General features: G+C 39.4%; 1 protein-coding gene across 4 annotated transcripts in view; it reads left to right on the top strand.

The window, feature by feature from the left end:
• Positions 1–16,030, top strand: part of NIPBL (NIPBL cohesin loading factor) — a 328,437-nt gene that overhangs the window by 234,814 nt on the left and 77,593 nt on the right. For all 4 annotated transcript variants that reach the window (XM_030567521.1, XM_030567520.1, XM_030567523.1 and 1 more), the window contains 6 exons: positions 2,593–2,744; positions 3,223–3,303; positions 5,626–5,726; positions 13,483–13,621; positions 13,811–13,893; positions 15,467–15,599. In XM_030567521.1, the coding sequence (XP_030423381.1) occupies positions 2,593–2,744; positions 3,223–3,303; positions 5,626–5,726; positions 13,483–13,621; positions 13,811–13,893; positions 15,467–15,599 (689 nt within the window). The remainder of the gene's footprint in view (positions 1–2,592; positions 2,745–3,222; positions 3,304–5,625; positions 5,727–13,482; positions 13,622–13,810; positions 13,894–15,466; positions 15,600–16,030) is intronic.

Raw genomic sequence — 16,030 nt, 5'->3', positions numbered from 1 at the left:
TCACTACATTCAAGACTTAATCTTGAGACACTCGTTTCCAGTGTCCTCTAAATAAAGAAGGATGACTGACTGCTTCATATGATTTTGAGAAAATAGCCATTTACAATGGTAAATTGTAGCTCAATATGACAGGGGAAATGAAACCCATCCTCCTCTGAACCAAACAGTGTGTGACATGAACGGTCCATACATACTTGTGACATGAACGGTCCATACATAATTCAGTGGCAGGACCTAACTAAATAGAAGTTGGTGCTTTAAATGAGACCTCTACACTCATATATTATGTGCCTAAATAAGTGGTCTGGTGTTCATGGTCCCTGAATACCCAGCAGCTTCCATTTATTTCAATTATCAGGAGGCACTTAGATTTCAAAAGTACTGACCACTAACTGTTTGTTGAAGTACATGGTATAAGAAGTGGCCAGAAAATAGAAATATCTTTGTGCCAATTTTTTTTGCAATTTTTTGGGGGGGGTAAATTGTCCTGAACAGGGACAAACAGTCAGAAATGAAAATTTTTTCATGGGAATGTATTTCAAGAAAAATACTGTTTCATGAGAGCTTTCCAACTATGCTACTGGAGAGAGAGCTGGGGCACAGAGCCTATCCATCTGCCTCATCCCCTACCCCTCACTTAAACTTCCTATGAAGCAAAGAGTCTGGCTGCTCAGCCTCCACACCTTCCTCCACCGTTTTGGGAGCCAAAGAAGTAGATAACATAAGAATGGCCATAATGGGTCAGATCATAGGTCCATCTAGCCCAGTATCCTGTCTTCTGATAGTGGCCAACGCCAGATGCTTCAGAGGGAATGAACAGAACAGGTAATCAAGAGATCTATCCTCTGTCACCCATTCCCAGCTTCTGGCAAACAGAGGCTAGGGACACCATCCCTGCCCATCCTGGTTGATAGCCATTGACGGACCTATCCTCCATGAATTTATCTAGTTCTTTTTTTGAACCCTGTTATAGTCTTGGTCTTCACAACATCCTCTGGCAAAGAGTTCCACAGATTGACTGTGCATTATGTGAAGAAATACTTCCTTTTGTCTGTTCTAAAATTGCTGCCTATTAATTTCATTTGGTGGCCCCTAGTTCTTGTGTTCTGAGAAGTAGTAAATAACACTTGATTTACTTTCTCCATACCTGCCCTGATTTGATAAACCTCTGTCATATCCCCCCTAGTCATCTCTTTTCTAAACTGAAAAATCTCAATCTTATTAATCTCTCCTCACATGGCAGCTGTTCCATATCCCTAATAATTTTTGTTGCCCTTTTCTGAACCTTTTCCAATTCCAGAATATCTTTTTTGAGATGAGGCAACCACATCCACACACAATATTCAAGATGTGGATGTACCATAGATATAAACAGAAGCAATATGATGTTTTCTGTTGTCTTATTTATCGCTTTCCTAATGATTCCCAGCATTCTGTTTGCTTTTTTGACTCCCACTGCACATTGAGTGGATGTTTTCAGAGATCTAACTACAATGACTTCAAGATCTCTTTCTCGATTGGTAGTAGCTAATTTAGACCCCTTCATTTTATATGAAGTTGGGATTATGTTTTCCAATGTGCATTGCTTTACGTTTATCAACATTGAATTTCATCTGCCATTTTGTTGCATGGTTACCCAGTTTTGTGAGATCCCTTTGTAACTCTTTACAGTCTGCTTTAGACTTAATTATCTTGAATAGTTTTGTATCATCTTCAAATTTTCTGCTTCATTGTTTACCCCTTTTTCCAGATAATTTATGAATATGTTGAATAATAGTGGTCCCAGTACAGACCCCTGGGGGACACCACTGTTTACCTCTCTCCACTCTGAAAACTGACCATTTATTCCTACCCTTTGTTTCCTACCTTTTAGCCAGTTACAGATCCATGAGAGGATCTTCCCTCTTATCCCATGACAGCTTACCTTGCTTAAGATAGCTGGTGTGCACAGCTGCAGGAGAAGTGGTAAGGATGAGCACCCTGGCTCTCTGCCTCCCCAGAGCTAGGTGGGCGGAAGGATTGAGAGTCCCAGCTCTCTGCTTGTTTGGCAGCTGAAACTGGGGGGACAGCGGGAAGGCTAATAGTTGGGGAGGCAGAAAGAGAGCGCATTCAGTTTTGGCAGTCCTCCTGGAAGGCTATTATGAATTTCACTTCACAAAATGAATTGACAAAACCCTTCAAGGCAGGCAGCCAAGGAGCCATTATTTCAATTTTTCTAGCCCGCAATAAAATTTTTTTGGTAAAATTCAAATTTTTGTGTGGTAAATTTCAATTTTGTGAAAAGGCAATTTTCTGTAAGAAATTCAACCAGCTCTAATAATATATGGATGTAGGAGACTAACTGTAAGTACCATATTGGAAATCTTGGCCCAACAATCCACAAAATTTATTTTAAAGTGTTCTGCAATAACAAATCTTATTTTTCCAAATTAGTACTATTAAAAAGAGATTACATTTCTATCAGCATTTTGTGCTAACAAAAATTATAAAGTACTTTTTCTCCAAAAAAAAAATCTTGTTCTTAATGTTGTCTCAAATGTAATTGAAAGGCTTGTTTGTAGATGAATCATTTTATTTAATTTTATTTTCTAGGAGGTGTTTTAAGTTCAAAAGCAAAGCGTGCCAAATGTTCCACCCACAAGCAGAGGGTAATAGTGATGCTATATAACAAAGTATGTGACATTGTTAGCAGTTTGGCAGAATTGCTAGAAATTCAGCTCCTTACTGACACTACTATTCTTCAGGTAAGTTTCATCAAAAGAATTTTCATTTGGGAGTGGTTTTTTTTTTTTTTCCCAAAAAATTCTGAAGTTTGACTTTCTTGGCAATAACATTTCTGTATGGTTTACATTTAATCTAGTTCAGTGAATGAGGAAATTTTCAGAATGACTTCTATAGTCATAATATTGTAACTTTTATTATTTTAACTGTCTTGCTAGTGATCTTAAAATGTGTAATTTTTAAAAAGTTTAATATTTTAATAACGCTATTAAAAAAGTAGTTATCTAAACAGAGAAAGATACGTGTAATATTTAGACTGTAAATCTTCAGTGGATTCATTATAAAATTAAGATTAAAAATGTAACATCATTTTACAAATAGGAAACAAGATATACTTGTGAAGCAGTGAATGTATTTAATTATGCTCTGTTATGTTAAAGAGCTTACATATCACTTTAGTGGAAAGAATATGTATTTACTGTCATTTCCTCCTTTTGACAGATATCCTCAATGGGAATAACCCCTTTTTTTGTAGAAAATGTCAGTGAGCTCCAGTTATGCGCCATCAAACTAGTGACTGCAGTGAGTACTTTTTTAACCTAGTGATATTGCTGTTTAAAAATAAAACATACACATGGAAGGAGACATAAGTTCATCAATTTCATCTCCCTACCAGTGCACATTTTTTCCATTCTAGTAAAGAATTTGAATTTTGATCTCATTTTATTCTGCACATTGTATATTTTTGACATCACGATGGAGGAACATAATTTAATTTACTTGACCCTCTTTGGTTTGTAGATTAGTTTACGGCAAGAAATCAAATGGGAAATTCCCACTAAAATCAAATAGTTAAAAGAAAACTTCAGGTATACAATATTATAACTAAAAGGATTGCAAACAACTTTGCCCTCCCCAAATATTGTATTCAAATAATTTTATACTTAGAGTTCTTAAGAGAATTATCCCAAATAAGTAGAACTTCCTACACTGTGTTCACACCAAACCCTATATGTTGTTTCTTTCTCTTTTTTATTTTGTCCTTGAATTGTCAGAAAAATCTATGATATTCTCATTTCGCTATTATATATTGATATTTTAATATAATCAGAAGTAACTGAATATACAGTTGTAGATCTGTTGAGTGAAAAGGTACCATTTTTGTAGTGATATTTCAGAATAGAACTGGACTTAAAACCATAGCTCTGGTTGGATTGTGACTCTTACCTCATTCCAAACACACACAGTTTAAGTAAGGTCAACGCAGCAGAAAAAAGCATGCATCCAATTTTATTTACATAGCTGTTTTGTTTTTCTCACTTTTTTGGTTTAAATTAAATCACGTGAATGTTTGTATGAACTTGGAAAACCCATTTTTTTTCAGACCTTGCTCTTTATTATTTCCCGTTCTCCAGCATAATGACCATAGGGCTTGTCTACACGGGGAAGCTATTGTGAAATGAGATAGGGTGTAAACTTTAAGCACAATAGTTTTTCACAATAATTCTCCATGTGGACTCTGGTATTCTGCACTATATCACCTTTTGTGATTTATCTTAATCCACTGGATTACCTATTCCACAGTATGTCCCAATGTGAACGAATCCTTAGTTATCTTCGCCAACCCTGCATGCAGTTTACTTTGTAGGTTGTAAAGTCCGTGTTTAGACTGAACAATATCAATAATATTTTCCATTAAAATAAATGTATTTTAATAAAATAGGGTTATAAAGTATATACTGAAAATAAAGTTAATACTCTAAATTTCTTTGCTTTTGCTACTTTAAGTTAAAAGATGGCTACCACTTTGCTTCTGAGTTACCTTGAATTTTACATAGAATAGCAATCTTGGAAAACTAGGATTTCCCCCCCCACACACACATTTCTGGTTAATGACCTGATCCTTCTTGTAAAATCTTACATCCACAGTAAATTCATGTCATGAGATAAAAATACGTATTCCATCTCTATATTTTTCACCATTTCTTTGACAGCCATAGTCATAAACATGTTTGGACACTGATAAATTCTAACTCATATAGATTAGAATAATTAGACTATATTGCAAAGTTATTTTATGTGCTAGTTTCAAACCACAGTTTGATTTCTTAAGAGCTATGTTTTCTATCATACAGGAACTCTTTTGGCTTTCTCAACAATCAATAATATGATCACAGAATAAAAATCAAAGCTCTATCCCTGATTTTTTTCTTAAGTGGTACACTTTTTAGTTTTTAATAATAATATTAAGGAAAAAATAAACCTTCACTGTCTTCTGTCCTCTTCTCAAAGGAACCTTAGCAATATGCTTTTCCTTAATGTATTTTCCAGGTTTATTTGATTTATTTATTTATTTATTTATTTTTTCCCATCACTGTAGTTTCTGGAGCTGTGCATTGGTATAGGATGCAGAGCTAGGAATAGCAATTATCCAGATAAAAAGTATATGTGGAATGGTTTTCTTTGGAAAATGTGGGTGGAGGGGAATCCATGTTGCAAAGTGATTCACAGAAAAATAAAACGTTAAGGACTGTTATATTTTGAAAACAGAAAAACCCTCTCAGAAAGCTTGCAGTTTAAGAAGCAAGTTTGTTTCATACTATATCTTTAGCCTTTGCAGAGGCAATATGTTCGATGTTTTTAAAATCAAAGTCTGACTAAACAAAAGAATAGCTAAGCAGAACTGCCTGCCTCCATGTACTGAAAAAACAATATGTTGTTCAGATACCTGTCTGTCACTTGAAAATATGAAAAACAAGTTGTGAATATTTTAATGAATACAAATATGGAAAGCTGTTGATTTTGAAAAAAATGGTAATATGCTATTTTGGTGTTCTGTAAAACTTAACCATTATTTTTATACACGCACACATATATATATTTGAATCCTGTAACTGCTAACAGGTGTTCTCGCGGTATGAAAAACATAGACAGTTGATTCTGGAGGAAATTTTCACTTCACTTGCAAGATTACCAACCAGCAAAAGAAGTTTGAGAAACTTCAGGTAATGTCTGACACGGATGGCTAACTTCTACAGAATATAATTTTCAGTATATAAATGTAGGGATTTAGATTTTACATGGCTTATTAATGATTGTTTTAAAAACCTACAGTTCCACAAGTTGCATTAATTTCTTAATGAGATCAAACAAATAATTCTATAAATATGATTTATCTGTTCCTGAAAGAGCTTTTACAATGGGAACAAAAGTGGAATAGTTATAGGACAAGCAGTCTGGGTGCATAGTAATTATCTGCATTTCCTCTACTTGTGTTGCACATATCTGTACTTGGTTTTTGACTATTTGTGATGTTCAGAAGGACAGTAACAAATAGACACACAAATATGTAATTAGGTACCTAGCTAGAAATATAAGTGAGACTAAATGAAGGTATGCAAATAGAAGTTTCAAGCAGGAAATTTTTCAGAAGCTGGCTATAGGAGCCATTTAACTTTATGCTAATATGATGGTAGAACTCCGTCTTGGACTAGGAAGAGTTAAAAGCCCAGTTAGTCACATTCATTTCATCTATGTGGTAAATAGGTAGTTATTTTTCAGTCGAAGAGGACAGGACTAAAGAAGGATTGGGAGATATCTTGAGAGACCTAGGTTTATAAATAGGCTGAGAGAGTTCAGACAGGCAGGCTCCTGTGAAAGATCCAAGTTCCAAAGACTGCTGAAGGCTAGAGTCTTTAGGAAGATGCAAGCTCAGTAGAGCAGTGCTTGATAACAGAGCCAAGGAAAGGCAGTGGAATTCAGGAAGGGGTTGAGCACAGGGCTCAGAAGATAGGTTGTTTCACTGGTGACCTTTAGTTACCTCAGAAGGAATCTGAACTAGCCACTTACCAGTCAGAGGGCTGAGTAGTGCACGAAGGCAGACAGCCTACAAGGAGTCCTGGAGTGGAAGAAACCCTGGAGTGTTGTGTCCTGGAACCAAGGGGTGCACTACAGATAAGATCGTCCCATAACAGCCATAAACTTCATAAAAGTCTCCTCATGAAATCATTGCACAAAGCTTTAAAAGGCATAATTGTCTTGCATTTAATAAAATCCTTATACAAAGACTAAAAATATTATATAATGATAATATTTCATGTCAACATTTAAACTCTTAGTCTCAAAGTAGGAGCACAAGGCATCCATCACCCTTTGATCCTGATGATTTGCTGCAATTTGGAGAAGCAACCTCTCTGTTTATAACATTCCAAAAGTCTCTGTGCCTCTTTAATGTACTCATCAGTGAGGTTCTTTTCCTTTCTCTCACAGAAGTGCAAAAGAAATCAGTTATAACACAAGGCAGATATTGCTCAGCAGCTTCCAGTCTTGTTATAAAGCACCTCCATCTCCCACTCAGCCTTTCAAATGCACACTCTGTCATTCTGTAGCTACTCAGGATATAATTAGAGGTCCTTCCTGCTATCCAGTGTCCAGTAAGCGTACGTCTCCACTGTAGTGGGAGGTATGATTCCCAGCACGGGTAGAGAGACTTGCACTGGCCCTGTTCAAGTAAGCGCACTAAAAAAAGCAATGTGGATATTATATGGATAGAAGCTCGTTCTAGTCACTCAAACTCAGACCTGGGGGGCTGGGTGGGCTTGGACTTCAAAAGTTAGCCTGAGCCACCACTGACCTTTCCAGGCCACCCTACATTGGTATTGGTGAACCTTCCACAGTGGAAGTACCATAGAGAAATAGCCCTTTCTGTTGATGAACTCTGAGTCCTGGAGTAGGGGCAAAGAATGGGTAGGTGAGGTCCCATCAGTAGCCCCAGTACAAATTAGGAACCCCCTGCCCTGCAAATCTATCAATAAATTGTGTATTGCCAAGCTTTATTGCAGAGCATGCCTCCATGACAACAGTCTGGACGGTTGATCTATCAGCACCAAACTGGTTAGCCGCTGACCGATTGCCACTCCTGATTGCTAACGTCCAATGGCAATGGTCAAATGTTTCTCCATGCTGAAGAGACGTGTCATAGTGGTGTGCTGCTGCAGGAACTCTGGGGTGAGCTCTGAACAGATCACTAAGAAAGTAGCCTTTATCATCCAGAAATTCTGCTGTCATCCTAGGTTTGGAGTACTATCCTTTCCAACCAGTTAATGCTAGTTTCCCTGGCCCAGAAATGGTACTCCATCAGGTGAAGCTGCTCCAGGAAAAGTTAATCCTCTAGTAACTGCTCAGTTTCATCTTTTTCTGCTATCCAAATTAGTCTGGCGGCTGACTTCAAAAGTCATCTGGCTGCATGACCACAAATGCAAGTGCATTAGCCTCTTCATATTTATAACTCAAATCACTATTCGCAGCAGTATTCTCCACATGACAGTAATCTGAGAATTTCACTAAATTGCAAAAGACAGATAAATCATGGGAATTTGCTAGTTTCACTCCCAAGTCTCAGAATTGCAGTGGCTTCTGGGTAGGTATCGCACAATATACCATAACAATAATCCCAGAATGCACAGAACCCAGAAGCAGGACAATGCACCATCGGCTATCTGCCCAAAATGCTGTGTGCTTGTTTTGAAAAAACTCAGTGCCATGTGGACATGCTAATTCAAACCAAAGTAGGTTAAAGCATGGGCGCACTATTTTGTGTGAGTTATTCCACCTAAGGTTATATGCAAAATATGTTCTGCAAAAACATGTAGACAACCCTAAATCTTAGAGAGGTTTAAATTACCCTTGTGTGGCTGTGCCAATTCAGCTGTGTGTTATAGAAGAGCTTTCTCTTTCACGCAATATGTCTAATTGCTCCTGAAGTCATAATCCTGTGTTTGACCTCTGTCATAGGAAATGCTAATGTCACATATTCAGCATTATAGTTTAAATGCTGTATCATATAAAAAGAGGGAAGAGTAGAGGGAATAATCTTTGATTAAGCAGTAAGCATTATCTGCTAAATTTCCTTGCTACTTCAAATGAGTTTAAGTTTTAATTAAGATACAATAGTTTCAGTTTTTCCTGATGGTGAAAATTCTTCTTTAAAGGAATGTTGGCATATAATGGTTGGCTTAGTTTTCTTACAGTAGTACTCCTTACATACTGTTACATATCAAGTGCTTTAAGAGTGTTAAAAGAAAGACCCTGTAAAACAAAAAATATTATTCTCCTTTGAGTGCTTGCTCATGTCAATTCCAAGTAGGTGTGCGTGCGCCGCATGCACAGTCGTCAAAAAGTTTTCCTCCTAGCGGTACCCGTCTGGATGGCTGTGGAGCTCCAGGGAGTCATGCCTTCATGGTGGTATACATAGGTTCCTGCCGACCTGCTGCCTCTTCAGTTCCTTCTTACCGCCAGTGACGGTCGTTGGAGCAGCTCTTTTCTTGCTATGGCAAGCAATCCTCTAGTGGACTTTTTCTAGTTGTATCTGTAAATAGTTTTAAAACTTAGTAGTAATTCAAATAGTTCTAGCTGGTAAGATCAGTTTCAGTTGGGAGTTTTCCCTCCTGGGGACTGTGGCATGCCTTGGTCTCAAGTGTTTAAGCCATGCAAGTCCTGTCTGGAGTCTATCCCAAAGGGAGACCCAGATGACTCCTGTTTAAAGTGTTTGGGGCAAGCCTATCAGACTGAGAAGTGCAAAATCTGTAGGAGCTGCCACCCAGGGACTAAGAAGGAAAGGGACTTTAGGCTGAAATTACTCCTCGTGGAGTTCGCACCTATGGACCCTCGCGTGGAGTTTGCTGCAATCCTCAAGGAAGGCCTCCTGAGATTCAGTGGACTTGGCAACACATACCATGACAACAACCATAGCCACGAGAAAGAGCTCATGGCTTCAGGTGTTGGGACTCCCGCCCGAGGTCCAGCAGACTATTGAGGACTTGCCATTTGACTATAAAGCTCTTTTCGGAGCAGACAGACACTAAGCCCCACAACCTAAAGGACTTGAGCAACTTTGAAGTGTCTGGGGCTTTATACACCAGCCCCCTAAAGAAAGCATTTTAAACCTGCTCCTCGATTCTATCCAACTTGTCCTATAACAGGAAACTGGGCAGGAGTAACAAACTGTTCTCATCTTCTAATCCAGAGCCAGGGCTCAGCAAAGCAATCTCCAGCCTCCAAGCCAAACTTTTGAAGGTACACCAAGGGGTGATGCACCAGGTCAGATCCCAGATCCTTTCCCTCCCTTTGTGAATGTCCCATTTCTACCATGTCTGGGCACAAATCACCTCAGATCAATGGGTCTTGAGCACAGTAGAATTGGGATATTCTGTTCCCTCATGCCTTCTCATCCTCCTTCCCCATCCCTCCTCAGGGACTGTTCTCACGAGCAACTTCTTATGTAGGAGGTGCAGACTTTCCTACATATCTGATTTGTGTCCGTTTATCCTTTTCCGTAGCGACTGTCCAGTTTGGCCGATATACATAGCAGAGGGGCATTGCTGGCATATGATGGCATATATTACATTGGTGGACGTGCAGGTGAATGAACCGGTGATGGTATGGCTGATCTGGTTAGGTCCAGTGATGGTATCGCTGGTATAGATATGTGGGCAGAATTGGCATCGAGGTTTGTTGCATGGATTGGTTCCTGAGCGAAAGTTCCTATGGTTCATTGTGCAGTTACTGGGGAGAATATGTTTCAGGTTGTCAGGTTGTCTGTGGGCGAGGACTGGCCTGCCACCCAAGGCCTGTGAAAGTGTGGAATCGTTGTCCAGGATGGGTTGTAGATCCCTGATGATGCATTGGAGGGGTTTTAGCTGGGGACTGTATGTGATGGCCAGTGGAGTCCTGTTGGTTTCTTTCTTGGGTTTGTCTTGCAGTAGGAGGCTTCTGGGTACACGTCTGGCTCTGTTGATCTGTTTCCTTATTTCCTCGTGCGGGTACTGTAGTTTTGAGAATGCTTGGAGATTTTGTAGGTGTTGGTCTCTGTCTGAGGGGTTAGAGCAGATGCGGTTGTACCTCAGTGCTTGGCTGTAGACAACGGATCGTGTGATGTGCCTGGGATGGAAGCTGGAGGCATGAAGGTAGGCATAGCGGTCGGTAGGTTTTCGATATAGGGTGGTGTTAATGTGACCATCACTTATTTGCACCGTGGTGTCTAGGAAGTGGACCTCCCGTGTAGATTGGTCCAGGCTGAAGTTGATGGTGGGGTGGAAGCTGTTGAAATCATAGTGGAATTTTTCCAGCATCTCCTTCCCATGGGTCCTCGCCCACAGGCAACCTGCCAACCTGAAACATATTCTCACCAGTAACTGCACACCGCATCATAGGAACTCTAGCTCAGGAACCAATCCATGCAACAAACCTTGATGCCAACTCTGCCCACATATCTACACCAGCGATACCATCACAGGACCTAACCAGATCAGCCATACCATCACCAGTTCATTCACCTGCACGTCCACCAATGTAATATATGCCAGCAATGCCCCTCTGCTACGTACATCGGCCAAACTGGACAGTCGCTACGGAAAAGGATAAATGAACACAAATCAGATATTAGGAAAGGCAATATACAAAAACCTTTAGTAGAACACTTCAACCTCCCTGGCCACACTACAGCAGACCTTAAGGCAGCCATCCTGCAGCAAAAAAACTTCAGGACCAGACTTCAAAGAGAAACTGCTGAGCTCCAGTTCATCTGCAAATTTGACACCATCAGCTCAGGATTAAACAAAGACTGTGAATGGCTTGCCAACTACAAAACCAGTTTCTCCTCCTTTGGTTTTCACACCTCAACTGCTAGAACAGGGCCTCATCCTCCCTGATTGAACTAACCTCATTATCTCTAGCTTGCCTGCATAAATATATCTGCCGCTGGAAATTTCCACTACATGCATCTGACGAAGTGGATATTCACCCACAAAAGCTCATGCTCCAAAACGTCTGTTGATCTGAAGGATGCGTATTTTCACGTGTCATAATCCAGTCCCAGAGACAGTCCTCCACTTTGTGGTCAACAGCACTCACTATCAGTTTACGATTCTCCCCTTCAGCCTCTCAGCAGCCTGTTGGGTGTTCACCAATTGTATATTTGTTATGGCAGCCTTCCTGCAGAAATGGCAGGTGCAGGTATTCCTGAACCTTGACAACTGGCCAATCAAAGACTCCTCCAGAGGGTAAGTGAAGGTCCAGGTAAGCCTAGTTCAGATGACATTCCACAGACTCGGCCTCATACTGAATGTAGCAAAGTCAGCCCTAACCTTGACTTGGAGAATAGAGTTAATCGTATCCCTCTTGGACTCTGCAGAGTCAAGCTAGGCATTCCTTCCAGAAACTTGCTTTCTCACCATGGGTGTCATCATAGAGAAACTCAGGCAGTACCCCACCACTATGTCACGAAATTGCCTGAAGCTGCTGAACATATGGCCACTTGTACGTGTGTAGTACAGCATGCCAGGCCTCTGCTCCATCCCCATCAGGCTTGGCTAGCCTCTGTGTACAGGCTGAATTGAGACCGCCTAGACAAATTAATCAGACTCACCCCCCAGTTATGAAGTTCTTCAGGTGGTGGCTCAACCCACAAGCGGTGTGTGCAGGAGTGCTCTCTCCTCTACCTTTCCTGGAAAGTAGCGTTCTTGGTAGCTATATCTTCCATTAGGAGGATGTAAGAGCTTAAGGCCTTAACCTCAGAGCCCCCGTACACAGTCTTGTATAAGGACAAGGTACAGTTGTGGCTGCACCCGGCTTCCAAAGGCTTATCTTCCAAAGGTAGTTTCTCAATTCCATGCAAATCAAGACATTCTTCTTCCTGTGCTCTTTCCTAAGCCACATGCTAGCAACAGGAAATGAATGCTCCACTCCCTGCATGTCAGACGAGCATTAGCCTTCTGCATTGAAAGAACGAAGCCATTTCAAAAATCAACACAACTATTCATTGCAATTGCGGAGCGTATGAAGGGACTTCCAGTCTCGTCCCAAAGGGATCTCTTCTTGGATCATGTCTTGTATCCAGGTGTGCTATGACTTGGCAAATATACCTGACCCACTGCTGACAGCACACTCAACAAGAGCGCAAGCAACCTCAGCAGCATTCCTGGCACAGTTCCTAACCAAGACATCTGCAGGGCAGTGACATGGTCATTACACAGCAGTCCAAAGTGAGTACAGCTTTTGAGAGAGCAGTGCTACAGTCAGAGATTCCATGAGCTTTGACCCTACACCTTTGTAAGGCTTGGGAGTCACCTACCTGGAATTGTCATGAGCAAGCACTCAAAGAAGAAAAAATGGTTACCTACCTTACATAATTGTTGTTTTTTGAGATGTGTTGCTCATGTTCTTTCCAAGACCCACCTGTCTCCCTTCTGCCAGAGTATCCGGCAAGAAGGAACTGAAGAGGTGGCGGGTTGGTAGGGACCTACGTACACCCCCATGAAAGAACAACTCCAGGGGGCTCCACAGTCGACCCGATGAGTACCACTAGGGGAACATCTTTCCGACGACTGTACACACGGCATGCGCACACCTATGTACCTTCATTATCTAATAATGACATAGATCTGAGAATAATTTAGGCTTTTGCTTTGGAGTCAGCATTTTGAGTACTTAATGCACTATTGAAAGCACCTCACATACTACTGAGAAGAGGGTTGTACAATAATCTATATAGGATAAAATGAATTTTGTATGGATCTCACAAGAATTGTATTTTGTTTTTTCCCTTTACAGTGGAATATTTGGTAAAGCTATAGGTACTCATTTAGAACCCAGAGAACTTGACTTATCAGGTTTTAATAATGTAGGTAGATAGGAGTTAGGGTTAAAAGTCCTTTGTATTGTGCCTCTTAACTATAATGATATACTGTTTGTTTTCTCCAACAGGTTAAACAGTAGTGATACTGATGGAGAGCCTATGTATATTCAGATGGTAACTGCACTGGTTCTGCAGCTTATTCAGTGTGTTGTGCACCTGCCATCAGTGGAGAAGGATTCTAATTCAGAAGAGGAGTCAAACAAAAAAGTAAGACCATTTAGATGAAACTATTTCATATAGGAGTGTGCATATGTACTTGTTGTGTGACAGTGGTCCAGCCCATGGAGCAGTGTTATGTGTGTGTTCTGCATACATGATGTACTGAAAATACTGGATTGGAGGGTCATGTTTTCATATATTGTACATTCAACAAATGAATTTTGCTATTATTTTTAGGTGGATCAAGATGTCCTTATTACTAACTCATATGAAACAGCCATGAGAACAGCACAAAACTTCCTTTCCATTTTCCTTAAGAAGTAAGTGTTAGCACACTCTTTAGTTGTGTTTTGATGTTTGTGGTTCATAATTACAATTTTAACTCTGTTATAGACTCTCATTTGGCACTCCTTAAAGTTCTAAAATTTTAATCAATAGAAATTTTTGTGGCAAAAATTGGAGTTTGAATTTGACATGGTATTTTTAAGTGTAGGACATTGTAAAAAGAGATTTTTCATTTTATGAATACTTTTTTGTGAAGTTCTGTCTTAAAAAGAAAGCTCACATTTGTTTTATTCATTAAGACCTGCTGAGAACTATTGCATGGAGCTATGAATTTTGAACTCCTTAGAGGTTCAGCAAGTCTTGATAGTCACTAAGGTTTCTTCACAAATCTTGTAAAATGTATGAAGTCTGAACCTGCAATTGCAAAATTGCAAGCAGCTGAAGTGTAGTTCAAGCTTATACATTTTGCAGAAAATCTGGAAAAATTAAGTTACTTTCATATGTCAGATTGCTCCAGTTAAAGAAACTTGCAAGTAGTTTAAAATTCCATGACAGGTAGGTAGCTCTATGCACAGAACTTTTTATACATCAGAAATTCTGCAGGGAGCTGTTTACACACGTGAGAATCTACATGCGATAGCTTATTCCACATAATACAAAGTGGAAGATTTCAGCTTTCACCAAGGGTGTTGCATAAGTCACCAGTGATATGAAAGAAGAACATGATTTACGGATTAAGCATTTAATGTATACTATACTACCATAACAACTAATCAGAATTAGTTTTAAAGAAATTAACCTCATTTTTTTTTATTAAACTACATACCTCTGAAACATAACCAAATCATCACAAGCCAGGCTCTGATTTGATCTTTCTCCACTGCACCTGCTGTTTATGGACCAGAGATACCAAGACTTCATATCACCCTTTATATTAAGGCCAGAGACTGAGTTAAGAGAGAATACCTCCTCAGTGCACTATTCCACTATGAACTAGGGAACCTGATTTATTTACCTGTATGCAGACTTGAAACCCTGTTATATCTAATGTATTCATCCTGCAGATACAAGCAAGATCTTCAGGCTTATCTCATCCATTTAACATACATTCACTTTAGATGCCAGAGTACCAAATTCTCCAAAATAGACTGAGGACTTTTTTCTTACCCTTGGAGGGGAGATGAGAGCACACATGTAGAATTTGTAGTCATTATCTGAAAAGTCTGTAAAATTTTTATAATACCTCCATAAAGTACTAAAAAACCTGTGTCTCCAGTAGTTGAAACTAGTGCTAGATAAAGAAATAAGAGACTGGACCAGGGAACGAATCCTAGGTCTCTTTCATTGTAATGTGGAGTATTGAAAGGGCTACCCTCATTTGTCCTACTTTTTAATATGAAATTTTAGCTACATTTACTCTGTTCTTTATAGGATGTATTGCTTTAAAACATAGCTAAATTAGAATGATTCTTTCTGTTGATGATTCAAGCCTATCTAGTTTTAGAAATACACATGTTTTTGTACTTTAGAACAAATAACAAAAAAAAAAGTTGACTCTTTTTAGTACATGATTATTATATAACATTTTCATTGTTTTCCTTTAAACAGATGTGGTAGTAAACAAGGAGAAGAGGATTATAGGCCACTGTTTGAGAACTTTGTTCAAGATCTTCTTTCCACGGTCAACAAGCCAGAATGGCCTGCTGCTGAGCTGTTACTTAGCTTATTAGGAAGGTTGTTGGTAAGAGACCACAGTATTTCCAATGTATCATAGTAATATAAAGTGCTGCACATTCTTATTAAATTTAGCCATCTTCTCAAAAAGCTGTCCCGAGGTAAAGATCTGGTGATAGTAGAATGATCAGATCTAATGCCACGTGAGTTTTCTGGCTTTGCCATAATAAGAGTGGCAATGATGGACAGAGGCTAATCAGCCAGCCAGCCAGTGGAAGGACCTCGCTGAAGATCGATATGGCACTGCTCAGTCTACAAGCCAGCTATGTCCCTTTGGGATTTGCCATGATGATGATGATTCCTTTTCATCATAATGAAAACTTGTTTTATGTTGATATAATCTTTTATTAATATTTAAATGTTTGTTTGTAATATATAATTTTCATGCTTCATTTAAGAATTTTCTGCTTATGTATATTGGTATATTATATAATATAC

Source organism: Gopherus evgoodei, chromosome 6, assembly GCF_007399415.2.
Source record: "Gopherus evgoodei ecotype Sinaloan lineage chromosome 6, rGopEvg1_v1.p, whole genome shotgun sequence".
NCBI lineage: Eukaryota > Metazoa > Chordata > Testudines > Testudinidae > Gopherus > Gopherus evgoodei.
Note: the sequence above shows the minus strand (reverse complement) of the source record. Positions and strands in the feature narration are given on the sequence as shown.